This window comes from Sinohyriopsis cumingii, chromosome 18 (genome assembly GCF_028554795.1).
Source record: "Sinohyriopsis cumingii isolate HCF-2022 chromosome 18, ASM2855479v2, whole genome shotgun sequence".
Lineage (NCBI taxonomy): Eukaryota > Metazoa > Mollusca > Bivalvia > Unionida > Unionidae > Sinohyriopsis > Sinohyriopsis cumingii.
Genome location: NC_142978.1, coordinates 84,737,777 through 84,758,749, shown reverse-complemented (window position 1 = coordinate 84,758,749; position 20,973 = coordinate 84,737,777). Strand labels below are relative to the sequence as shown.

Genomic DNA, 20,973 nt, shown 5'->3' with positions numbered 1-20,973 from the left:
TTCTTTTTGAGGGGTCACTGTGACCTTGATCTCTTAGCTAACTATACTATCATCTACAGCTTATATCCATCCCATAACTGCAAGAGAACCTAAAAGTTTGGTTCCAATAAATGGTTTGTGATGACAGTTATTTTACAAATGCTTCTTCTCTTCGTGTATGTGACCTTGACCTTGGACCTTTTGAAACCAAATTTATTAAATTCCTTTCTTGCTCAAAGTGCAACAATCCACAAAGTTTGGTCAGAGTATGCAGTCCAATGTTTAATGTGCATAAACCATTTTTTCTAATGTGAGTCAATGACTTTGGCATCTGACATTTAAATACTAAAATCAATGATTTTTCTCCTCAAAAGTTTGGTACATTTCACAGGTTTTCTTCACTGGCTATTATGGTTATTTAAAAATGTTAGGTATTGTTAACAAAACTTTTCATTCCCTTTACTTTGGTATATGATTCTTGGGTGTAAATTGGGTCAGAGAGTAAATAGATTGAGAGCTCAACTTGCTCATTATCACTTCCTGGACTTCAGAGGTAAATTAAACAAAACTTACTGGTTCTTTTTTTTCTTTTCTTCATATTTTATTATAATTCATTTATTGTACTTTCAGAAGTTAGTATTATCTACTCAGGCAAAATTCATTTTAATAGCTGTTCAAGTTAGTGTACATAGAACTATTTTAAGTTCATTCCTTAAATACAAAGGAGCAGCCATTTGGTGGGCCCCAAGTAGTCGAGTGGTCTAAAGCACTCTCCATTACAGATCACTGCCATCTCACCTCTGTCTGTGTGGGTTTGAGTCTCAGATTCGGCTAATTTGGGTAAGTGAGAAAACTTGCCAGTAGCTTCTTGTGGGTCAGTGGTTCCTTCCAGGGTTTTCCCTGGTTCTTCCTCCACCATTAATACTGGCCGCCATGTATAGCCTATTGTGTGCTGAAAAATGGCATTAAACCCTAAAACAACAACAACAAAAACAACAGCAGCCATTTAGATCAGCTGTCTGCTTTTGGCCATGTGTTGTTTCATAAAAAGAAATGTCAGTCACAGGTACATGAAAGTAGTGTAGAGGTAATTCAACAATGCCTCCAATATGCTTGTCACAAATGCAAACAACTTTAGCTTATACGATTTTCATACGTAAGTAATAATTTAAGAGTGGAACCTCACCTCAAAAGCAAGCCACCCACAAAGTCAGATCAGCAATATAGGGGTCTATAACCAAAGTTATTTTGTGGAAACTATTTTTTTTATCTCTGACTCACTGTGACCGTGACATTTTATCTCTGATTCCCAAATCGAAATGTTACTTCCCTTATCCCAAGTGTAAGTCATCTATTAAGTTTGGTACACATGGTGTAGAACAAGTTATTTTGCTGAAATCAAAATGTTGTTGTTGTTGTTGTGGGCTTAATGCCATTTTCAGTGCATGTGAAGCTATACATGGTGGCCAGTATATCTTGTGAAATAAGAACCCAGGAAACCCTGGGAAGAACCATTGACCCACGTGAAGCTGATGGTAAGCCTTCTTTGTGGGATAAGCCCAGTATTTGAACCCACACAGACTAAGGTGAAATATGAGTGATCTGTAAAAGTGAAAGCCTTATACCACACACAGACCTGGGGCCTTATACCACAGAGACCCAGGGCCTTATACCACAGAGACACCCAGGGCCTTATGCTACACAGAGACCCAGGGCCTTATACCACAGAGACCCAGGGCCTTATACCACACAGAGACCCAGGGCCTTGTACTACAAAGAGACCCAGGGCCTTGTACCACACAGACACCCAGGGTATTATACCACACAGACACCCAGGGTCTTATACCACACAGACATGCAGGGCCTTATACCACAGACACCCAGGGCATTATACCACAGAGACCCAGGGCTTTATACCACACAGACACCCAGGGCCTTATACCACACAGAGACCCATGGCCTTATACCACAGAGACCCAGGGCCTTATATCCCACAGAGACCCAGGGCCCCGAAATAAAAAAGCAGCAGATGGATGAACACACCAATAGATGGACAGACAATTGGACATCATAGCATGGCATGCCCTATGTTAATGCAGGCATATAAAAACCTAATTTGAAAGGAGGCAAATACCATTTTCAGCCCTTAGCTAGAATACATGCTTTTGTCCTTAGAAAAGATGTATGATGCAGAAACCTCTCTCTTTAAACAAACATCTAACAAGAAAGGCACAATGCCTTAAATAAAAAACATGCAATACTGTCAAGCAATGAGTGAGTGTCACTGAAGTTTCTGGCAGGATGTGGAATATGTTCACTGCAGTTTGTGTCACATCACTCCCACTTCCAAAGAAATACATGTAATCGAAATAAAAAAGTTTAAAGAATGAAATATTATTAAATGTGCATTATTTTCCAATTGAATCAAAAGATACAGTATTAGCACTTACTTTTTCCTTATTTTTGCCTTTCTTAAAAAAACCTGAAATAAATAAGCAATGAAATAAAGAAAGGAAAGACTATTTCCTGTTACTAATAACTGCTAAAAATCACAACTCAAAGGAGCGGCAAAGTTTACTTTTGATGAAATTTATGCAAAGATAAAATCTCATGAATAAAATCTTCTGAGCAATATATACAAAGTTTCTTCCAAACTGCTTTGATGGCCCTTTGTTGGTTTTCCTATACAAATGCATTGTACAGCAAAAACTGTATTAACTGCAACACATCACTGTCTCTGAAGTCAATATTTCAAAAGAAGCGATTAATACATTTCAATGTCCATGCATGTGCTGAAAAAGTCTACAACATATAATAACAAGCCCAGGAATTTCTGATGTTGCTCATCTGCCAAACTTAGCAATCTCAAAAAGGCCATCAGATGCGACAGTTGTTTACTGAAATGAAGTATCTGTTGAGGAATGTTAAATTTAGTGTCCAGTCTAGTACATTTCTAAAGTTAAATGTGTCCCTGCTTTTGCCCAGAATTTAGTGTCCAGTCTAGTACATTTCTACAGTTAAATGTGTCCTTATTTTTGCCTAAAATTTAGTGTTCAGTCTTGTACATTTCTAACGTTAAATGTGTCCCTATTTTTGCCCAGAATTTAGTGTCCAGTCTAGTACATTTCTAAAGTTAGTTGCACTCATAGGATGATAAGCAACATTTCTAGGTAATCTTTCCTTTGCAGTAGGGGCCTAAAGAGTTGATTACAAAAAGGCCATCTGAATTTATTTTCTGTCGGTTTCTGGATGCTTCTTTTCATGTTTTGTCCAAACTGGAAGGTAGTTTACAAGGTGAAGCAATTCAACGGTTTTTCTAATTTATTTACATGTAGTCCTTTGGATGTCACATCACCAATTAGTTTTTATGCCTGGTTGTTATACAAGCCTCAACGCTGCACAAGACGCCAACTTAAACACAATTTTGGTTAAGCATTTCCTGAGAAACATTCCTATTAAGTCTGATCACAACAGACTTGACAGTTTTGTGGGGAAGAAATAAAAACTAGATTTTTACACCTGGTTGCTATGGAAACCACCCTGGACAAAACTTCCGTTAAACAAGTCTTTGGGAACATTCCTATAATTTTTTTAACAAAATCAGTTCAGCCATTTTGAAAAGAAATAGAAAATAGATTTTACATCTAACTACTTTGAAAACCACACAATTACTATTGTGACAACCCTTACTAAGGTAATAATGTCAGCTTTCCAATAATATTCACAGATAAATTAAAGTTTTATCACAAAGTATATACTTTTCATATAAAAGTTAACTGGAATTTTATTATTTGTTACCTAATTTTCAACCAAAATGTAGGGCAACCTTTTTTGTAAATATTTTCCCATGTTACCTTACAAATTGGAATTATATGGCAAGCATTCCCTTTATAATGTATGGATGATTACAAACCAGAAACTGGTATTTGATATAAAAATGAGTAAAACAAACCAAAAAAAATCAATGCCTTACCACTGCTTTTCTTTTTATCTAGATCTGGTCCTGGGTCAAATTCAGACATAAACTGTCCCAGTGAATCAACTTTTCCAACAGACATTAATCTGAAATTGAACAGAAATACCCACTTATTAGAAAATTATGATATTTCACATTTTTGTGTGAACTAAAAACCTGTTTCAAATACTCATTTGTGACACCAACACTTGTACAGAAATGTAACACATTAGATCCTTCTTACTGTATATATTTAATAACAAAAGCCTAGATGTGAAACAATTCATCGATACTTTAGCTGAAACGATACACATACTGACACAAGAGATGGAAAATCAATACAAAATGATACTTACCGCATGCATGTTATTTTAGTCTTTAGCAGTCATTAATAATTATTATTAGTTGCCTTGTTATTCTGTAAAATTATAATCCATGTGAAACAGCACTTTCTGTCACAGGCACTCATGTTTATTAGTAAAAACGAAAAAGAATATTATTTTAGAATACCCACTCGCCAACTCGCCATCTACAAGTTAACAGAGTGACAATCTTCATAATCTGGCCCCCACCATCATTCCATGCTAGTTATCTTTACCCAGAAGTATGATCAGCTTATACTATACATTCCAAACGTGTTCCACATGTTTAATGACGTACTTCACTCATCATTTAATGACCACTTTCATGCAAAGTTTCTACTTTGAATTCTATATTGACTCCTTTGGTCGATTTGAAAGCTATGCTACCAGTGTGTTGCACATTGAAATATGTTACACTGAAATCTCACTGGTGGTTATTACTTGTTCTTCTCCAGGTTAAAAAATAACCAACAATCGGAAATCAGCATAGCTTATTCTCTGCATGATAAAGAGGAAGTATTGGCAGAGTAACAGAGAGACTTCGCAGGAAAGTCATTAGATATGTCAAGTACTTAAGCGGAGATGCTGTCAGGGAATGCCATTGTGCAAATTGTATGAATTCACGTACTTGGAGAACAGTAAAACACAAGAACTCATGCAAATTCGTTGACAGTCCCACATATGAAAATGTGCTTGGTGAAGTATAAAATTTGTATTTAACTGTTCTTATCATGACATCTGTTTTTCAGGTAGTAACTATTCCACATCTGAGTTCTTCAAGCACGACATGAATGGTTGTGAAACTAAATTTGATTAGAACAACGTGCCTAGGAATAAAAATTATGGTTCATTACTATTTTGTTCGGCAAATACTTGCTGATGATAGTGATGATGACAATAATTTTTAAAGTTATGAAGTATATCAGATAACTGGAGCTGGGAAAGTGTTAATGGAGATACCAGTAAGTGATTTTTAGCCTGAAATGGTGTTAAATACCAGTCAGATGTACATGCTGGATGAACAAAAAATAGACGGCATGACCCTTTCAGTGGTATGTCGAAATTAAATATACAAAGGGCAGAATACTGAGCCTAATTAAAATAAAGTCAATTTAAAAGTATAATGCAATTTTCATTTTATTAATTAATCAACTTTACCCTGCAGATCATATGCTACAAAACTATATGCATGTATCCATATCAGGATTCAGATAAACTGAATAAAATAAGGGTTAAGAAAATGCAATTAAGAAGTAAAGATATTTATTTTAATACCTCTATATGCACAAGCATTGATGGACTTAATAACCTTATACAGCATTATGGAACAGATAAGAATCTGGCATAGTAGCCAGTAAAATACAGATTTAACAAAGGAAGTTTATGTTAGTGAAAAATCCTATTTTGGAGCAATGTATCTAAAAGATAATACATGTGCTCTCTGGAAAATTGCACATAACAGTCACAAAGATCAGTTTCCCAACATATTCCGGCTGACAACGCTAGTCATATGCCCCTTCGGAAAGAAGCACATAACAATACTGAAACAAAGAAAAGGAGCCAAGTATGCTCAGAATTGTTGTTGTTGTTGGTGTTTAACGCCATTTTTCAGCACAGGATAGGCTATACACGGCAGCCAGTATTAATGGTGGAGGAAGAACCTGGGAAATCCCCAGAAAGAACCACCGACCCTCGAGAAGCTACTGGCAAGCTTTCTCCCACACCCACATTGGCCGAATCCGAGACTCGAACCCACGCAGACAGAGGTGAGATGGCAGTGATCCGTAACGGAGAGCGCTTTAGACCACTCAGCCACTCGGGGCCCCCATGCTCAGAATTATTTAACAGATTAATGCTTATACAACTAGAGGTGACATCTGTCAAAGATGTTGATTTGAATAGAGCTTTAAGAAAGTGGAGCAGGAAGAAAGAGAGACAGATATTGAAGTTTAGATAAATACTGACCTATGACCATTTCTTAATCCCCTCCTTATTTCTTTGATAAAAAGGAAGGTCTCCCTTAAGATTAAATCCTGTCATAGTCTCTCCTTAAATTGTACATGGGAAATAAATTTGGAATTTATCTTTTTATGCAGAGATATTTAACCAGTTAATGAAGGTAACTCTGACCTAGATGTATGTGACCTTGACTTGCGACTAGGACATGACTGTGATCTGTGACAGTGCATATTGTCATGATATATAAATGACAATAATTTCTATGAAAAATATACTTATTGGTTCAAAAGTTATGCCCTGAACAATAATGTTCATCATTAATATACATTTCTTCACCCTGTGACCTTGAATAACTGGGCACAGCTTGGTATTCAACATACTATCTTGTCAAAATATATATATGGCTACATTTGTACTGAAATATTCTCAGTCATTAAAATCTTATACCCAATCAACGATGAATGTTATTAATTTACTAAGTAGTCATATATATATAAATATCTTCAGTTTCATTGAAATATCCTCATCATTTCAAAATCAAAAGTTAAGCAGCAACAATAATTCATGCCATTAAACTTGACCTGGAATAGGCACAACTACTGACCAGAAGAAAAACAAAAAATAACTCCAGATACTAATCACTTGGTCCCACTCAAATGAAACTCATGACAAGTAACTCAAAAACAATAATGTCTGGATTCAATGCTCTTCATGGCAAGCAACTCAAGTTCAATGCTGGTTACCTTGGCATGTGACCCAGGACCAGGTATTACAGTCTCATTACCTTGGTATGTGACCCAGGACCAGATATTACAGTCTCATTACCTTGGCATGTGACCCAGGACTAGATATTACAGTCTCATTACCTTGGCATGTGACCCAGGACCAGGCATTACAGTCTCATTAACTTGGTATGTGACCCAGGACCAGGCATTACAGTCTCATTACCTTGGCATGTGACCCAGGACTAGGCATTACAGTCTCATTACCTTGGCATGTGACACAGGACAAAGCATTACAGTCTCATTACCTTGGCATGTGACCCAGGACCAAGCATTACAGTCTCATTACCTTGGCATGTGACCCAGGACCAGGCATTACAGTCTCATTACCTTTTGCATGTGACCCAGGACTAGGCATTACAGTCTCATTACCTTGGCATGTGACACAGGACCAGGCATTACAGTCTCATTACCTTGGCATGTGACCCAGGACTAGGCATTACAGTCTCATTACCTTGGCATGTGACCCAGGACCATATATTACTTTTTCATTACCTAGGTATGTGACACAGGACCAGGCAATACAGTCTCATTACCTTAGCATGTGACCCAGGACCAGGCAATACAGTCTCATTACCTTGGCATGTGACCCAGGACCATATATTACTTTTTCATTACCTAGGTATGTGACACAGGACCAGGCAATACAGTCTCATTACCTTAGCATGTGACCCAGGACCAGGCAATACAGTCTCATTACCTTGGCATGTGACCCAGGACCAGGTAATAAAGTCCATTACCTTGGCATGTGACCCAAGACCAGACATTACATTCTCATTACCTTGGTATGTGACCCAGGACCAAGCATTACAGTCTCATTACCTTGGCATGTGACCCAGGACCAGGCATTACAGACTCATTACCTTGGTATGTGACCCAGGACCAGGCATTACAGTCTCATTACCTTGGCATGTGACACAGGACCAGGCATTACAGTCTCATTACCTTGGCATGTGACCCAGGACTAGGCATTACAGTCTCATTACCTTGGCATGTGACCCAGGACCATATATTACTTTTTCATTACCTAGGTATGTGACACAGGACCAGGCAATACAGTCTCATTACATTAGCATGTGACCCAGGACCAGGCAATACAGTCTCATTACCTTGGCATGTGACCCAGGACCATATATTACTTTTTCATTACCTAGGTATGTGACACAGGACCAGGCAATACAGTCTCATTACCTTAGCATGTGACCCAGGACCAGGCAATACAGTCTCATTACCTTGGCATGTGACCCAGGACCAGGTAATACAGTCCATTACCTTGGCATGTGACCCAAGACCAGACATTACAGTCTCATTACCTTGGTATGTGAGACAGGACCAGGCAATAGTCTCATTACCTTGGTATGTAACCCAGGACCAGGCAATACAGTCTCATTACCTTGGCATGTGACCCAGGAACAGGCAATAAAGTCTCATCACCCTGGCATGTGACCCAGGACCAGGCATTACAGTCTCATTACCTTTTCTATGTGCTGATTCGTCAATTTCTTATTCAACACAAAACAACCTAATGAGTATAATTAGTCCTAACTGATTAGGTCAGAATGCATGTTTAAAGATTTGTTAAAGAACATTTCCCTTTGCTGTTTTGAATATATACATACAAACTGGTGGTAATTTTCACTGACTAGTGATGTTTAGCTTCATGGGGATAATAACCACAAGTTTTGACCCACCTTGAGTGCTGAGCATGGGGATAAGAACGACAAGTTTTGACCCACCATGAGTGCTGAGCATGGGAATAATAACCACAAGTTTTGACCCACCTCGAGTGCTGAGCATGGGAATAATAACCACAAGTTTTGACCCACCTTGAGTGCTTATGCAAAGTTTGTGGGGATTTGGGGAATGGAATAACTTCACACTATCAACAAGTCTGGATATCTGCTGCCTGAATTACAAAAACTCCAGAAATACCTTCACTGAATCAACCAAAGAAATCCACCATTGTCAAAAACTGCTTTGAAATGATAGATGGTGAAAAATTGTGGCAGGCAGTAGACTATGCAGTTGGAGGTATGTTGCTTAAATTTGTACTGACTGATCAAGCGTAACCGGCAGTTTTCATCCGGTCAACCGTATGCAACACCATCAAGTCATCATATTTATACCTGAGCAAAGTTTCGTAAAAGTTTTAATAGATGGATTAATAAACAGACAGGCAATGTTAATCAATGATTGGATGAACAGAAAACAGGTAATATAAATGGATGGATTAATGAACATGCAGATAGACAATGTTAATGGATAGATTGATGAACACAGAGATAGACAATGTTAATGGACGGATTGATGAACACAGAGATAGACAATGTTAATGGATAGATTGCTGAACACAGAGACAGACAATGTTAATGGATGGATTGATGAACACAGAGACAGACAATGTAAATGGATGGACTGAAGAACACAGAAATAGACAATGTTAATAGACGGATTGATGAACACAGAGATAGACAATGTTAATGGATGGATTGATGAACACAGAGATAGACAGTGTTAATGGATGGACTGATGAACTGAGATAGACAATGCCTTAACATAATGTGCTTGATTTAAGATGGGTGAAAAAAGTACAGAGTGAAACTGAATGAATGGATTTAACACAATAACAATGAGATCTAATCAATATTATCTGCAGACAATGACAGAATTACAGACCAAAAAAAGGCAAAGAAATGGACAAGACTGGTGGGTGGGAGTCTATTTAAAACCAAAGAAGACAATCTATACATGCATTTGAATTTACAAAGTGTCACAAGACATGTGTCCAGTTTGCCACTTTAAGGCACGAAACTAGAAGTATTTTTAAAATTCAAAAATCTGTGTTCCACCCATCATGATTACAATTACAGTTGTCCCCTTCTTGAATGACTCCCTTGACTAGTGGCCACCTGCTTCTTATGACCATAATTCAGTGGTACTGACGAGTTTGTATTTAAAAGCACCCTTCTATGACCTCACCTCTAATGCTACCAGCTGGTATATTAGTATAAAAAATGTCAACTTTACACCTCACAAATACTGGGGTTTAGAGATGGAAATCTCACAAATATTGGTTGATTTCTAAATTCAACACAATATCAATTGTTCCAACATGCCAATAAAGTACCTAACTTTAATCCAAACAAAGAGATAAGTAATCCAATTATCATTACTGGTTTCTGTTCTGTAGGTTTTGTCACTTTAATAATTACAGGCTATTACTGCCAATGATAATTATCAAGATGACATGATACAGGCTATTACTGCCAATGATAATTATCAAGATGACATGATACAGGCTATTACTGCCAATGATAATTGTCAAGATGACATGATACAGGCTATTACTGCCAATGATAATTATCAAGATGACATGATATAGGCTATTACTGCCAATGATAATTATCAAGATGACATGATACAGGCTATTACTGCCAATGATAATAATCAAAATGACATGATACAGGCTATTACTGCCAATGATAATTGTCAAGATGACATGATACAGGCTATTACTGCCAATGATAATTGTCAAGATGACATGATATAGGCTATTACTGCCAATGATAATTATCAAGATGACATGAGCTTACCACAAAGTAGCCAGTATTGTTCAGCTCAAGTCTATATGATATCCAGTTGCCATAAAGTAAGAATGGTATGTAAGTCATCATCATATTTTTCTTTTAAATTATGAAATATACATGAATGGGTACCAGACTATAACCATTTTAAATATGTGAGAAACTCACTTCCTTTTAAAAGCACTGAGTATTTGTGTCATAGCTTGGCAGACACTAGAGTTTACCATAATATCTACAATTTAGTTTGAAAGTGGTATGGTTGCCAATGAAGGAATAGTTTGCTGTAAACAATTGCAAATTGTCATCACACATTCTCAGTTTTAAAGCGAAAAGTGAAAGCAATAGAACTAAATGAAAAGAGAGAGAGTCCTAAGATCCTTGATAAGAAATCTGACATCAGAAAGATTCAAACAGTCAAACCTATCTACAGCCACAACCAATGGGAAAAGGCCCAAGTGGACTTTGTAGACAGTTGACCTCTGAAGACAGGATCAGCTCTCAAACTTAATTCATGACAAATGCACGTACTATGCACATAATAGCATTAGTGTTATTATTAGTAGTGGTATCATTATTATTATTTTGCATGTACTATTATTAGAAGTATTAGCATGCTATCAAGATACATGTATTTAGTGTAGCTATTTAGCAAAAACAAAAATAATAACTAATTAAAAAAAAGTTCCAAACAAGATTACTGTATCCTCACCACCCACCATGATGTTAAAACACCCATTGCATACAGAATGTCATCTTATAGCCTTGACACTCTGCTCAAAGTCATGAAAAGTTAATAAGGTCTTGTAACCACCCTAAGCATCTGAATTCAAATTTGATCCTGTCTGGACAATGTCCTCCACACGCTTACAAGCTAGTTCATTCACTAAACACAAGATATTTACCTGTGCCCTTGAAAATCAGGTCAATGTCATAACAATATAATGAGGTCTTGTGACCTTCCCAAGACATTAAATATTCCATCAGGTCTGGATTGGTAAAACAAGTATTGTAAATATCTTTCAAATCATTAATCTTTTGTATTAAATCATAAACAAAAACTCATATTTTTGGTCCTGCACAGATTCTCAAATGGTGGCACTTAGTGGCAAAGTGGAATTTAGTTGTTTTTTCCCTAACATGGCCTTGTCTCGAGTTTCTGGCTTGTTATTTAACTGTTCCATTTTTATTCACTTCTCATGCATAAATGAATGTAAATATACCCCTAAGTTGTCAAATTAGACATATTTTTCTTATCAAACTGAAGCAATGAATAGCTTAGCCTCATAAAATAAATCAATATAGAGTAGGAAGAAAAGACAGGAAATTTTACCCTGGTTGTGATCTCTTCCAGAGAGAATCAGGATCAATGGAAAACTCATCATCTAGTTTATTAATGACTGTGTTGCGTAATGTGTTGGAGTTGAAGGCTAAAAGTGTGTTCCTGGAACTGACACTCTCTGCTCCTGTGCTGTGACTCCCCATGCTGTGGTCCGAGGATGATCCACTACCTACAATATTGATGTTAAATATAGTCAGAAAAATGTTGTGTACCAAAGTGGCTAACTGCTGCAACCAACCTTGCTATATAAATTAAGAAGAACTGCTTTTGATCCAATATTCCATACATATATGTATTAAAGACTTGTTTCTATAAAAATTTTGCACTCAAGCAGTACTAATATGTGTCATACGACTTATAAAAACCAATTTTTGGAAGGAAACAAATATTTCTTTCCTGATCATATAATGTTATGAATTTGTCTACAATCTCATAAATCCAGCCTTACCAAGTCAGAAATGATATCATGACTGCCTTGGCTTGGTTTAGTGACACTGGTGCTAAAAAAATGCTTGCTAAAAGGAAGCTAGATTAGAGTAGACTCCCTTCTAACACCCTATAGTCATTAATTACCTCATCATAATATTGACATGCCCTTCCAAGCCCTCCCTGCAATTTTATCCCTGTAGAAAATGTATTTCCACTCCCATAATTGTTTGCACATGCTCACAAAGTATTTTTTTCCATACAAAGAGGTAAGTAATCTGATTATCCTTACTGCTGTGTGTTCCTCAAATGTTAGGTTTTGTCACTTTAACAATTACCGGCTATTATTATTACCAATAATTATCAAAATGACAATGCAAACCACTGAGAAGCACACTATTGTTCAGCTAAAGTCAGCATGACAACCAGTAACCTGATAGTAAAATGGTAGGTTAGCCTTTGTGACTTCTTTCTCATTGGTTATAAAATGTACTCGAAAGGTTACCAGACTTTTAAAAAAAAACCAGTAAATCGATGACAAGCTTTGTAAAGACTTGGGGTGAAACAAGCAACTATTTTTCTATATCGATACTCATACCAAGAAGAGGTGAAGAATCTATACATAATGATATTTACCCATATACAAGACATTTTAATCTTCCACAGTCATGAATAGTAGTTGGGGTTTTTTTTGTATTCTTTACATTGAGAATTCATCTGAGATGCATTTATTTATGTTAGTAACAAAGGAAAATTATTGACAACACCCATTCACCTTCTACATATTAGCAAGCACAAGAAGACTGTGTGTGATTTAAGTACTTTAATGATCATTTAATAATCACTTTTGCAGCAATTTTCATTGTTGCTTAAAATCTTGTCTACTTGTTTTGAATATAAGGGCTATACTTCCAGTGTGTCATGCAGTGAAATATGTTACATTCAATTCCAAGTGGTAGTTATTGTTTGCTCAGGTCCAAATGAAAACAATAAACACCACTCAGAACTGTAGACTATTCAATGCGTGATGCACCATAAGTATTGGCAGCCAAACCCAACAGAAATATATACAAAGCAAAAGAGAAACTTTGTGCAAAGTGGCTATTAGATAATCTGTAAAGTACATCTATCGTACATGAGTAACAAGTTTAGAATGTCTCCTTTTACGTTGATTTATGTAATCAGTGACTGAACGTGCCAATGGGATAAAAGAAAATGAACACAGATTCAACAAAGGGGCAGATTAAAAAATGCAAGAGTTATAGTCACAAATGTTAATTTATAGAAATGGTGTGAGTGTTTCTAATAATTTCCTTTTTCGCTCAAAGAAATGAGTGTTTGTGCCTGCATCAGTTGTTTTGCACTGCAGGAGGTACATGTGAAATGATTTTCGTCATCTCCATTCCACACTCAAACTTGTTCTAGATAAGATTTTCATAACATTTGGAATATGAACTACTTCTGTTTTGAAGATAACACTGTAATACCTTCCAAATTTAAGTGAAAACATGAAATTGATAATAAAATGTTTCACAAGAATTCATGCAGTACAAAACAATGGGCATGGTGGCCACAATGATCCTTGCACCTGATCAAATGGAGCAGCCTAAAATGGCCTGAACAGTCGAATAAAAATCACCGACACCTAACAGATTGTCTGTTTGGAAGTATTTTGTTTAAATCTTGTCAAGGACAATAATGGCTTATGAACAGATGATAAATCTCTGTCTGTAATATGTCTAAAATAAAAAAATTAAACCAAAATATAAACACATATAAAAGGGCACCACCCTATTACTGAGAGACCTTCTAAAGATGAAATGTGTCTTGATAACATATCATATTGTAGGCTGTGTATCATGAATCATATCAATACATGGCAGAGATATATCATTTCACCCCTAGTAAACATTAAGCATCTTGCTTAGAACATATAATTACCAAGTGTCAGTGAATATATTGTTGTATACTGTCATCAGACATTCTCAGTTTAGAATGTTGTTGCTGTTGTTGTGGGGTTTAACGCCATTTCTCAGCACACGATAGGCTAAGTTTAGAATGTAGAGTGATGGCAATTCAACTAAATGAAAAGGGGAAGTGTCCTTTAAATACTACTTGGAAATCTGATAACAGACAGATTCAATTAAACATTGTTTGTAGCTAGTGGAAAAGCAGAATTGATGAACAAGGCCACTCAGTTAAAAGGCCAAATTTCTCCTCAAGAATGGGTGGCCTTATAAGAGGGGACCAATATATATGCATATATTCCAAGCCTAACCTAAATCTGAACAGAAATATGGCAGCAGAGTCTGGTAATCAGCTGTAAGATCTTGCTCATTACTGAATACCTCTGAAATCATAATGCTAATAGCAAATATTCCTAGTTTGATCAAAACTGTATCCAAAATAGGACCTTTACATCGGTACAAATGTCTGCCAACTGGCTGCAAGATTACATCATTACAATGCTTGCATCTCACTAATTACTGAACCCATCCAAGGTCTAAAAGATTTAACCCCATATTTCACATCTGATAAAAATCAGTTAAGAAATATGGTTTCCAGAAGTCAATCAGATGCAACATCGCCTCATTATTATGCACAAATCTATCTCATCATCGAACTCTGTCTGAATGATTTTAGCATAAATTCCAAGTTTGATCAAAACGGATCAGAAATTCGGCCTCTAGGGCAGTAACAAGTTCAGCCAATCAGCTGCAAGATCACTTCATCACACGCTTGGATTTCACCCATTATCAAAACTGTTTGAGATTTTAAAGTTATAAGCATATATTCCACGTCTGAGTCATAATCAGATCAGAAATACAGCACCCAGTGTGGTGAAAAGATTAAAGGTAAAGTGTTTCATATGATGGAATCTCACTTATTATCAAATTAATCTGAGATTTTAATTGAAATCAGATCAGAAATATGGCCTTCTGACTGGTAACAAGCAGTTGTTGACCGATGGATGGCACTCAATTGACAATAAACACAGCCATACCTTAACTTCTCTTAAGACTTGTAGGTAGATGAGCCGACAACATGTGAAGCACTGGATTAGATTGTAATTTCTAACAACCACCATGCAAGCAATTAAAAAATCAACTGAACCACTACATGGTGAAGTGAACAAATGAAGTGATAAATAAATATTTCTTAAAAATGAAAGAGGAGCAAGAGAAAGGAAGAAAATAAATATTCCTCAGAAACAGAAGTGGAGCAAGAGAAAGATAGAAAACACATAGAGTATGCTTCTTTGATGTGAGGTAACACCATGACATCACTCCAACAGAATTGAGAATTGGAATTTGTTGGTCTTCATAAGAAGCAAAGCATGCATTTGGGTATCGACAGAAACAATAAGTGGCAATAATTGTGCATGTCAATCCTGAAATTATCTTTCTTTTAATGTAAGCGAACAACCTTTCAGCACCACTGCTACTAATGAACCAAGATGGTTATACCATCTATCTTCTGGTTTGAAAGGGCTGGATAAGAGAGGTAGTGAATGTATTCTTAACATATTATGATTGGGTAATGAATTAGAAGAAACTGTAACTAAAGCGCTCTCCGTTACGGACCACTGCCATCTCACCTCTGTCTACGTGGGTTCAAGTCTAGGATGCGGCTAATGTGGGTATGTGAGAAAGCTTGCCAGTAGCTTCTCGTGGGTCGGTGGTTCTTTCCGGGGTTTTCCCGGGTTCTTCCTCCACCATTAATACTGGCCGCCATGTATAGCCTATCGTGCGCTGAAAAATGGCGTTAAACCCTACAACAAACAACAACAAAGAAACTGTAAAGCAAAACTATATACAACAACTTAATGTAGTAAATGATGACAGTATGATCATCACCAATGAAACATTTTACATGTACTAATGCTGTGAAACAATCACTCTTGACTAAAATGTTAAACTGAAAATGATACCCGTAAGCTTGTTTTATAACAAATATGACAAGAAGTCCATTCAAATGAGATAATAAATAGTGCTCATGTGCCATTGTGCCAAAAAAATGGAATGAAAGCAAAACAAAAATGCTCACCTGCCCTCTTACGGCACTGATGAAGTGGAAAATCTTGTGCTGTTTGGACGGAAGACACCAACTCCGATAAATACTTGTAGAATATTTCACTATGCAGATAGCGTGTAAAGTAAGTCTGGAAAATTAAATGATACATTTTTGGTGTTGAAACTAATTATACATTCACAAAGAATACCATGCCAAACACTGGAAAAATCTATAACCTACCTCTATCTTTCTCTCTCTCTCATAATATTTATCATGCATCTTAAACTGCAAAATGATATGAGAAAGCAAGTCCAACCTTCAAGCCAAATTGTATTCTAAATGCAATTTGAAGGGAAACAAAAGTTTTTAAAATACTGATGTTAAGAGATAGGTGTATTAACCATCTTCTTTGTAGATTAATGAGAAATTGATCTCTTTAAAAAAATCAGTTAAAATAGCTTATCTCAGTGACCAGTCTCACTTTAATCAAGATTTTCCGACATTTAAATCACAAAACCATCTTTTATTACATTCAATCTTTTTAACATATAAAACTTACTGTTTTGTTTGACTTGGATTTGTCAGTTTGAAACGATTCAACAGTATTAATTACTGTTTTTAAATTAATTAACATTTTCATTAACATGCAAACTTTCAACAAGTGTTGTAACAGTCCAACTCATGCATGACACTCTGGAATGAAGTCTCATTTCTAAAATCTGTAGTTGTCTAGATGCAAGCAAGAAAAAAAACTACTCTTTTGCCCCATGACCGCTCCGGTGGCCTAGTGGTTACAGCATCCGCCTCGGAAGCGGGAGGTCATGGGTTTGAACCCCAGCTGAGTCATACCAAAGACTTACAAAAATGGTACTAACAGCTGACTTGCTAGGCACTCAGCATTAAGAGATTAATGTTAGGACTGGTCGGCCTGGTGTCAGGATAATGCGACTGGGTGGGACATCATGCTACATGTCTGCGGCATGATGCCCCAGTGCTAGATATCACTATAAACTGCCACACTGCAGACATCGTAGCGATATGACTGAAAAATTGTTAAAGCTACGTTAAAAATCCTAATCACACACACACACACTTTTGCCCCATGTTATCATCCTCAAAAAAGGGACAGGATGCATCTAAGATAAGGTAAATATAGCACTTGCTTCCACCAAATCTGATTTTCTGGTGGCCTGTAGATGGCAATGTGTTCTTGAAGACAAACCAAGGTGACATCATCGAGATGAATAAACCATCAGATTAGAACTGGAGGTAATCTAAGTCACTGGACAGTACACGAGTTTCTCATCCTCCATAAAGAAACTAGAACTTTCAGGTAGAAAGTTTTATAAGAAAAATTCAAACTGGGGTGAACTTGGTGGAAAGTAAGAAGGCAGCCAACAGAGGAATCAAAGGGGGTTGGGTTATGTCATTGTCCTGACGTAATTTGATGCAAATGCACCACTTTCCCTCACCATTAAAGTTGAGGGGTTTCTAGCTGTCATGGTCTTCTCCAAAACTGAAGTGCTGTACTCATTTTCAAGTAAGGTTTTACTGTCAAAAGCCAGGTGTAAAGAAGACAGTGGTGACCGCAGCCACTAAATTAATGTGGCAGTTGTCATGATCTTCCTGGGAATGTCCTGTAGATTCCTGCCCCAGGACTTGTCTCATCAGATCTAAACTACAAGTCTGCCCCTCACATTAAAAGCTAAATTCTGAATCATGACCAATAAGAGAAGATGGGGATGCATAATTGCTCATATTCTGAACTAAATTCCAGATAAGGACCACTGAGGAAAGACATGACTGCAGAGGAAGAGGTGGTGTTCAAGTCCTTAATTAGAATGAAACTTGAAAAACATTTCTGCAGAATATCATAAAGCATGTTCATGTTAGTGTGAAGGAAGATGTGGAAGATTCAAGCAATCCAATGTTTTGGAGGAGGCCCAAGGTCTAATGCTCAACAGATGGGTGTGGAGATGGTACAGTTACCCAGGGAAGCTGATATGAAGAAATATTGATGATACTGGTTGAATGGAAATGTGAAAATATGCATCAGTCAAATCAAGGTAATTCCATATTTATAGCAACATTTCCATCTTCATTTTAAACTTTGAAGTAGCAATAAACTGGTGGAGTCAGCTCAGGTCTATAGCCAGTCTCTGCTTCTTGTTGCTTTTGGGGAACGAAAAGAGGAAGGGGAAAGGCCAGAGAGTCACGGTTATAATATCTGTTTAATAAGTCCTCAATACAACCCCCACACAAAAAGGTTCAACCCAAAGACTCACAGCACTATCAACATTTTCAACAACCCTGGCTACCTGGCATGCTGGATTCTATGCATGATTACTGCCTCCTTTATCTGGCATGCTGGTTTCCATGCATGATCTCTTCCTAGTTTATCAGGCATGCTGGTTTCCATGCATTATCTCTGCCTGCTTTATCTGACATGCTGGTTCTCATGCATGATCTCTTTCTACTTTATCAGGCATGCTGGTTTCCATGCATTATCTCTACCTGCTTTATCTGGCATGAAGGTTCTCATGCATGACCAATGCCTACTTTATCTGCTGGACAGAAAAGGACCAAGGATAGCAATTATAGCAGTGAGGAAGTTGCTACAATGTTTCTCATGTCCAGTAGATTCCAAAGGATCAATGAACTTTAGCTGCCAATCTCAAAGTGAAAGTTTAAAACTGTAAATATCTGGTACATGAGTGACCACCCATCAGAGGCAAGTGGAAGTAATATGTAAGAGTTATTTCCTTTGTCCGAATGATATACACACAGAAAGACAACGCTTTTAGTCTTTTGGGGAGGGCTAGATTATGGATGTAACAAAGTTGATTTTCTAACGCTAATGTGATTAGGTAATGTATTTAAACTGAGAATTCACCTCTGCCTATATACATGTTATGTTGTATGCCTTAAGACTCCCCCTTTTCTTTTAGAAAACTTTTTTATGTACATTTTTGCAAGATGCTATTAACTATTCAGTGTTTGGACAGCCACAAAACTATCTCCCAATAAATGTAAAATTATTGCTGTAGTGTAATTGACAGCTAATTTTATATTTATTCATTCAATTTCATTCAAAGAAAAGTTTTACAAATAAAATAAAAAGTGATGATGACATCACATCAACGGCAGTTAGAATAATTTCATGGCTTGTAAAGTAGTGAAAAGAATGTAATTTCAGATTAACACACGAGAGCTTTTGAATGTGGACATTCTATGACAACCTAAAATAATGGTCAGTAAATTTTCAAATCCATTAATGAAATGCAGTTGCTTTCATTTTCATTTATCATTATTATTCTGTCTTCTGTAACTGTCATCCCAGTTTCCTTCAAATTGCATTCATCATTGTGTATGCATTTCTTCTGCATTCTGCTTTTTGTTGTAGGTAAAATTACCCATTCATGGGTCTATACTTGAGCAAACACAGTACTATTGCAACTGGACATACCTTCTCTATCTCCCTGAGAACTATGTCCCTGGGTTTGGAAAAGCAATCTGGAAGTGGACCTGATTCCTGGCAGATGTTACTCTCCACCTCAAACCGAACTGAGTCTGGAAATCCAAGAGGCTGTGAAGCCTGCAGGGAAAAATATCTGAGAAAAAAAGAAAATTACTGTAAAAGATCCATTCTATGGTCCAGTGAAACTAGGAAATATGCCAGTCTATCTGCAAGCTTATTGGAACATATTCAACAGAAGAGAAAAGCTTCGACAATCAGGTTGCATCTTCCCTGATCCTATACACACCTGTGCAAAATAAAGGTCCAATGAGAACAACTTCAATTCAAGAAGCTTGTGTACCTTCAACAATTTTTTAGGCAAAACAATAGCCAAAAACATTACTATTTCTTCAATAATTATCTTCCTCTTCCTGTCCCCATTTTGTCCTATCCACACTATCAGTGAATTGCTGCATTCAATAAGGCCTGGCTTAGGTGGAATTATGCTATAGTAATGGCTGATAATCCCACAGTACTGTAGAGCTGTCAATGAATGGTGACACAAGCTAATAGTAGAGACAGGTTTGTTTTTGTTTTTTATTTCAATAGCACTTTTAACGCATTACTGGCTATATTATGTCATGTAAATTGAAGTTAATTACTCTCACAGGGACACAATAAGGTAGCCAACTTGGGCCAGCTTCAGCCGCTATTGAATCTGCAAGCCTTGGATTATGAATCCAATGTTCTACCAACTAAGCTGGCTTCCACAAGGCAGGCTACATGAAATGTATGCAAAATATAGTTTTACTAAGAGAAGAACATGCCAAGTGATATATGTAACCAGAGGCTAAAAGAACACTGACGCACTCCTTCACTATAATGTTCATGGGTAATGTAAGGACCCACTTGTAATGCAGAGGCAGGTTTGAATCCCGTTTTTCTTGTAGAAAATAGCAAAACAATAGGTCTATGTTCGTTGACTGTGAAAAATATTTCAATCAAAACTGGTAAATGAAACCTTGGTATACTGCTCATTATATAGTTTTAAAAAAAGCAGTTCCCAGAAATCTGAATCAACTTTATGAAATTCACAACTTTTAATAAATCATATAT

General features: G+C 36.8%; 1 protein-coding gene across 1 annotated transcript in view; it reads right to left on the bottom strand.

Annotated features, from left to right (window-relative positions):
* Nucleotides 1-20,973, bottom strand: part of LOC149777195 (A-kinase anchor protein 10, mitochondrial-like) — an 85,330-nt gene that overhangs the window by 10,165 nt on the left and 54,192 nt on the right. Inside the window, exons 9-13 of the mRNA XM_089941897.1 lie at nucleotides 19,867-20,011; nucleotides 16,434-16,548; nucleotides 11,952-12,129; nucleotides 3,953-4,041; nucleotides 2,430-2,461 (exon numbers count right to left, since the gene is read on the bottom strand). Coding sequence (XP_089798023.1) covers nucleotides 2,430-2,461; nucleotides 3,953-4,041; nucleotides 11,952-12,129; nucleotides 16,434-16,548; nucleotides 19,867-20,011 — 559 coding nt within the window. The remainder of the gene's footprint in view (nucleotides 1-2,429; nucleotides 2,462-3,952; nucleotides 4,042-11,951; nucleotides 12,130-16,433; nucleotides 16,549-19,866; nucleotides 20,012-20,973) is intronic.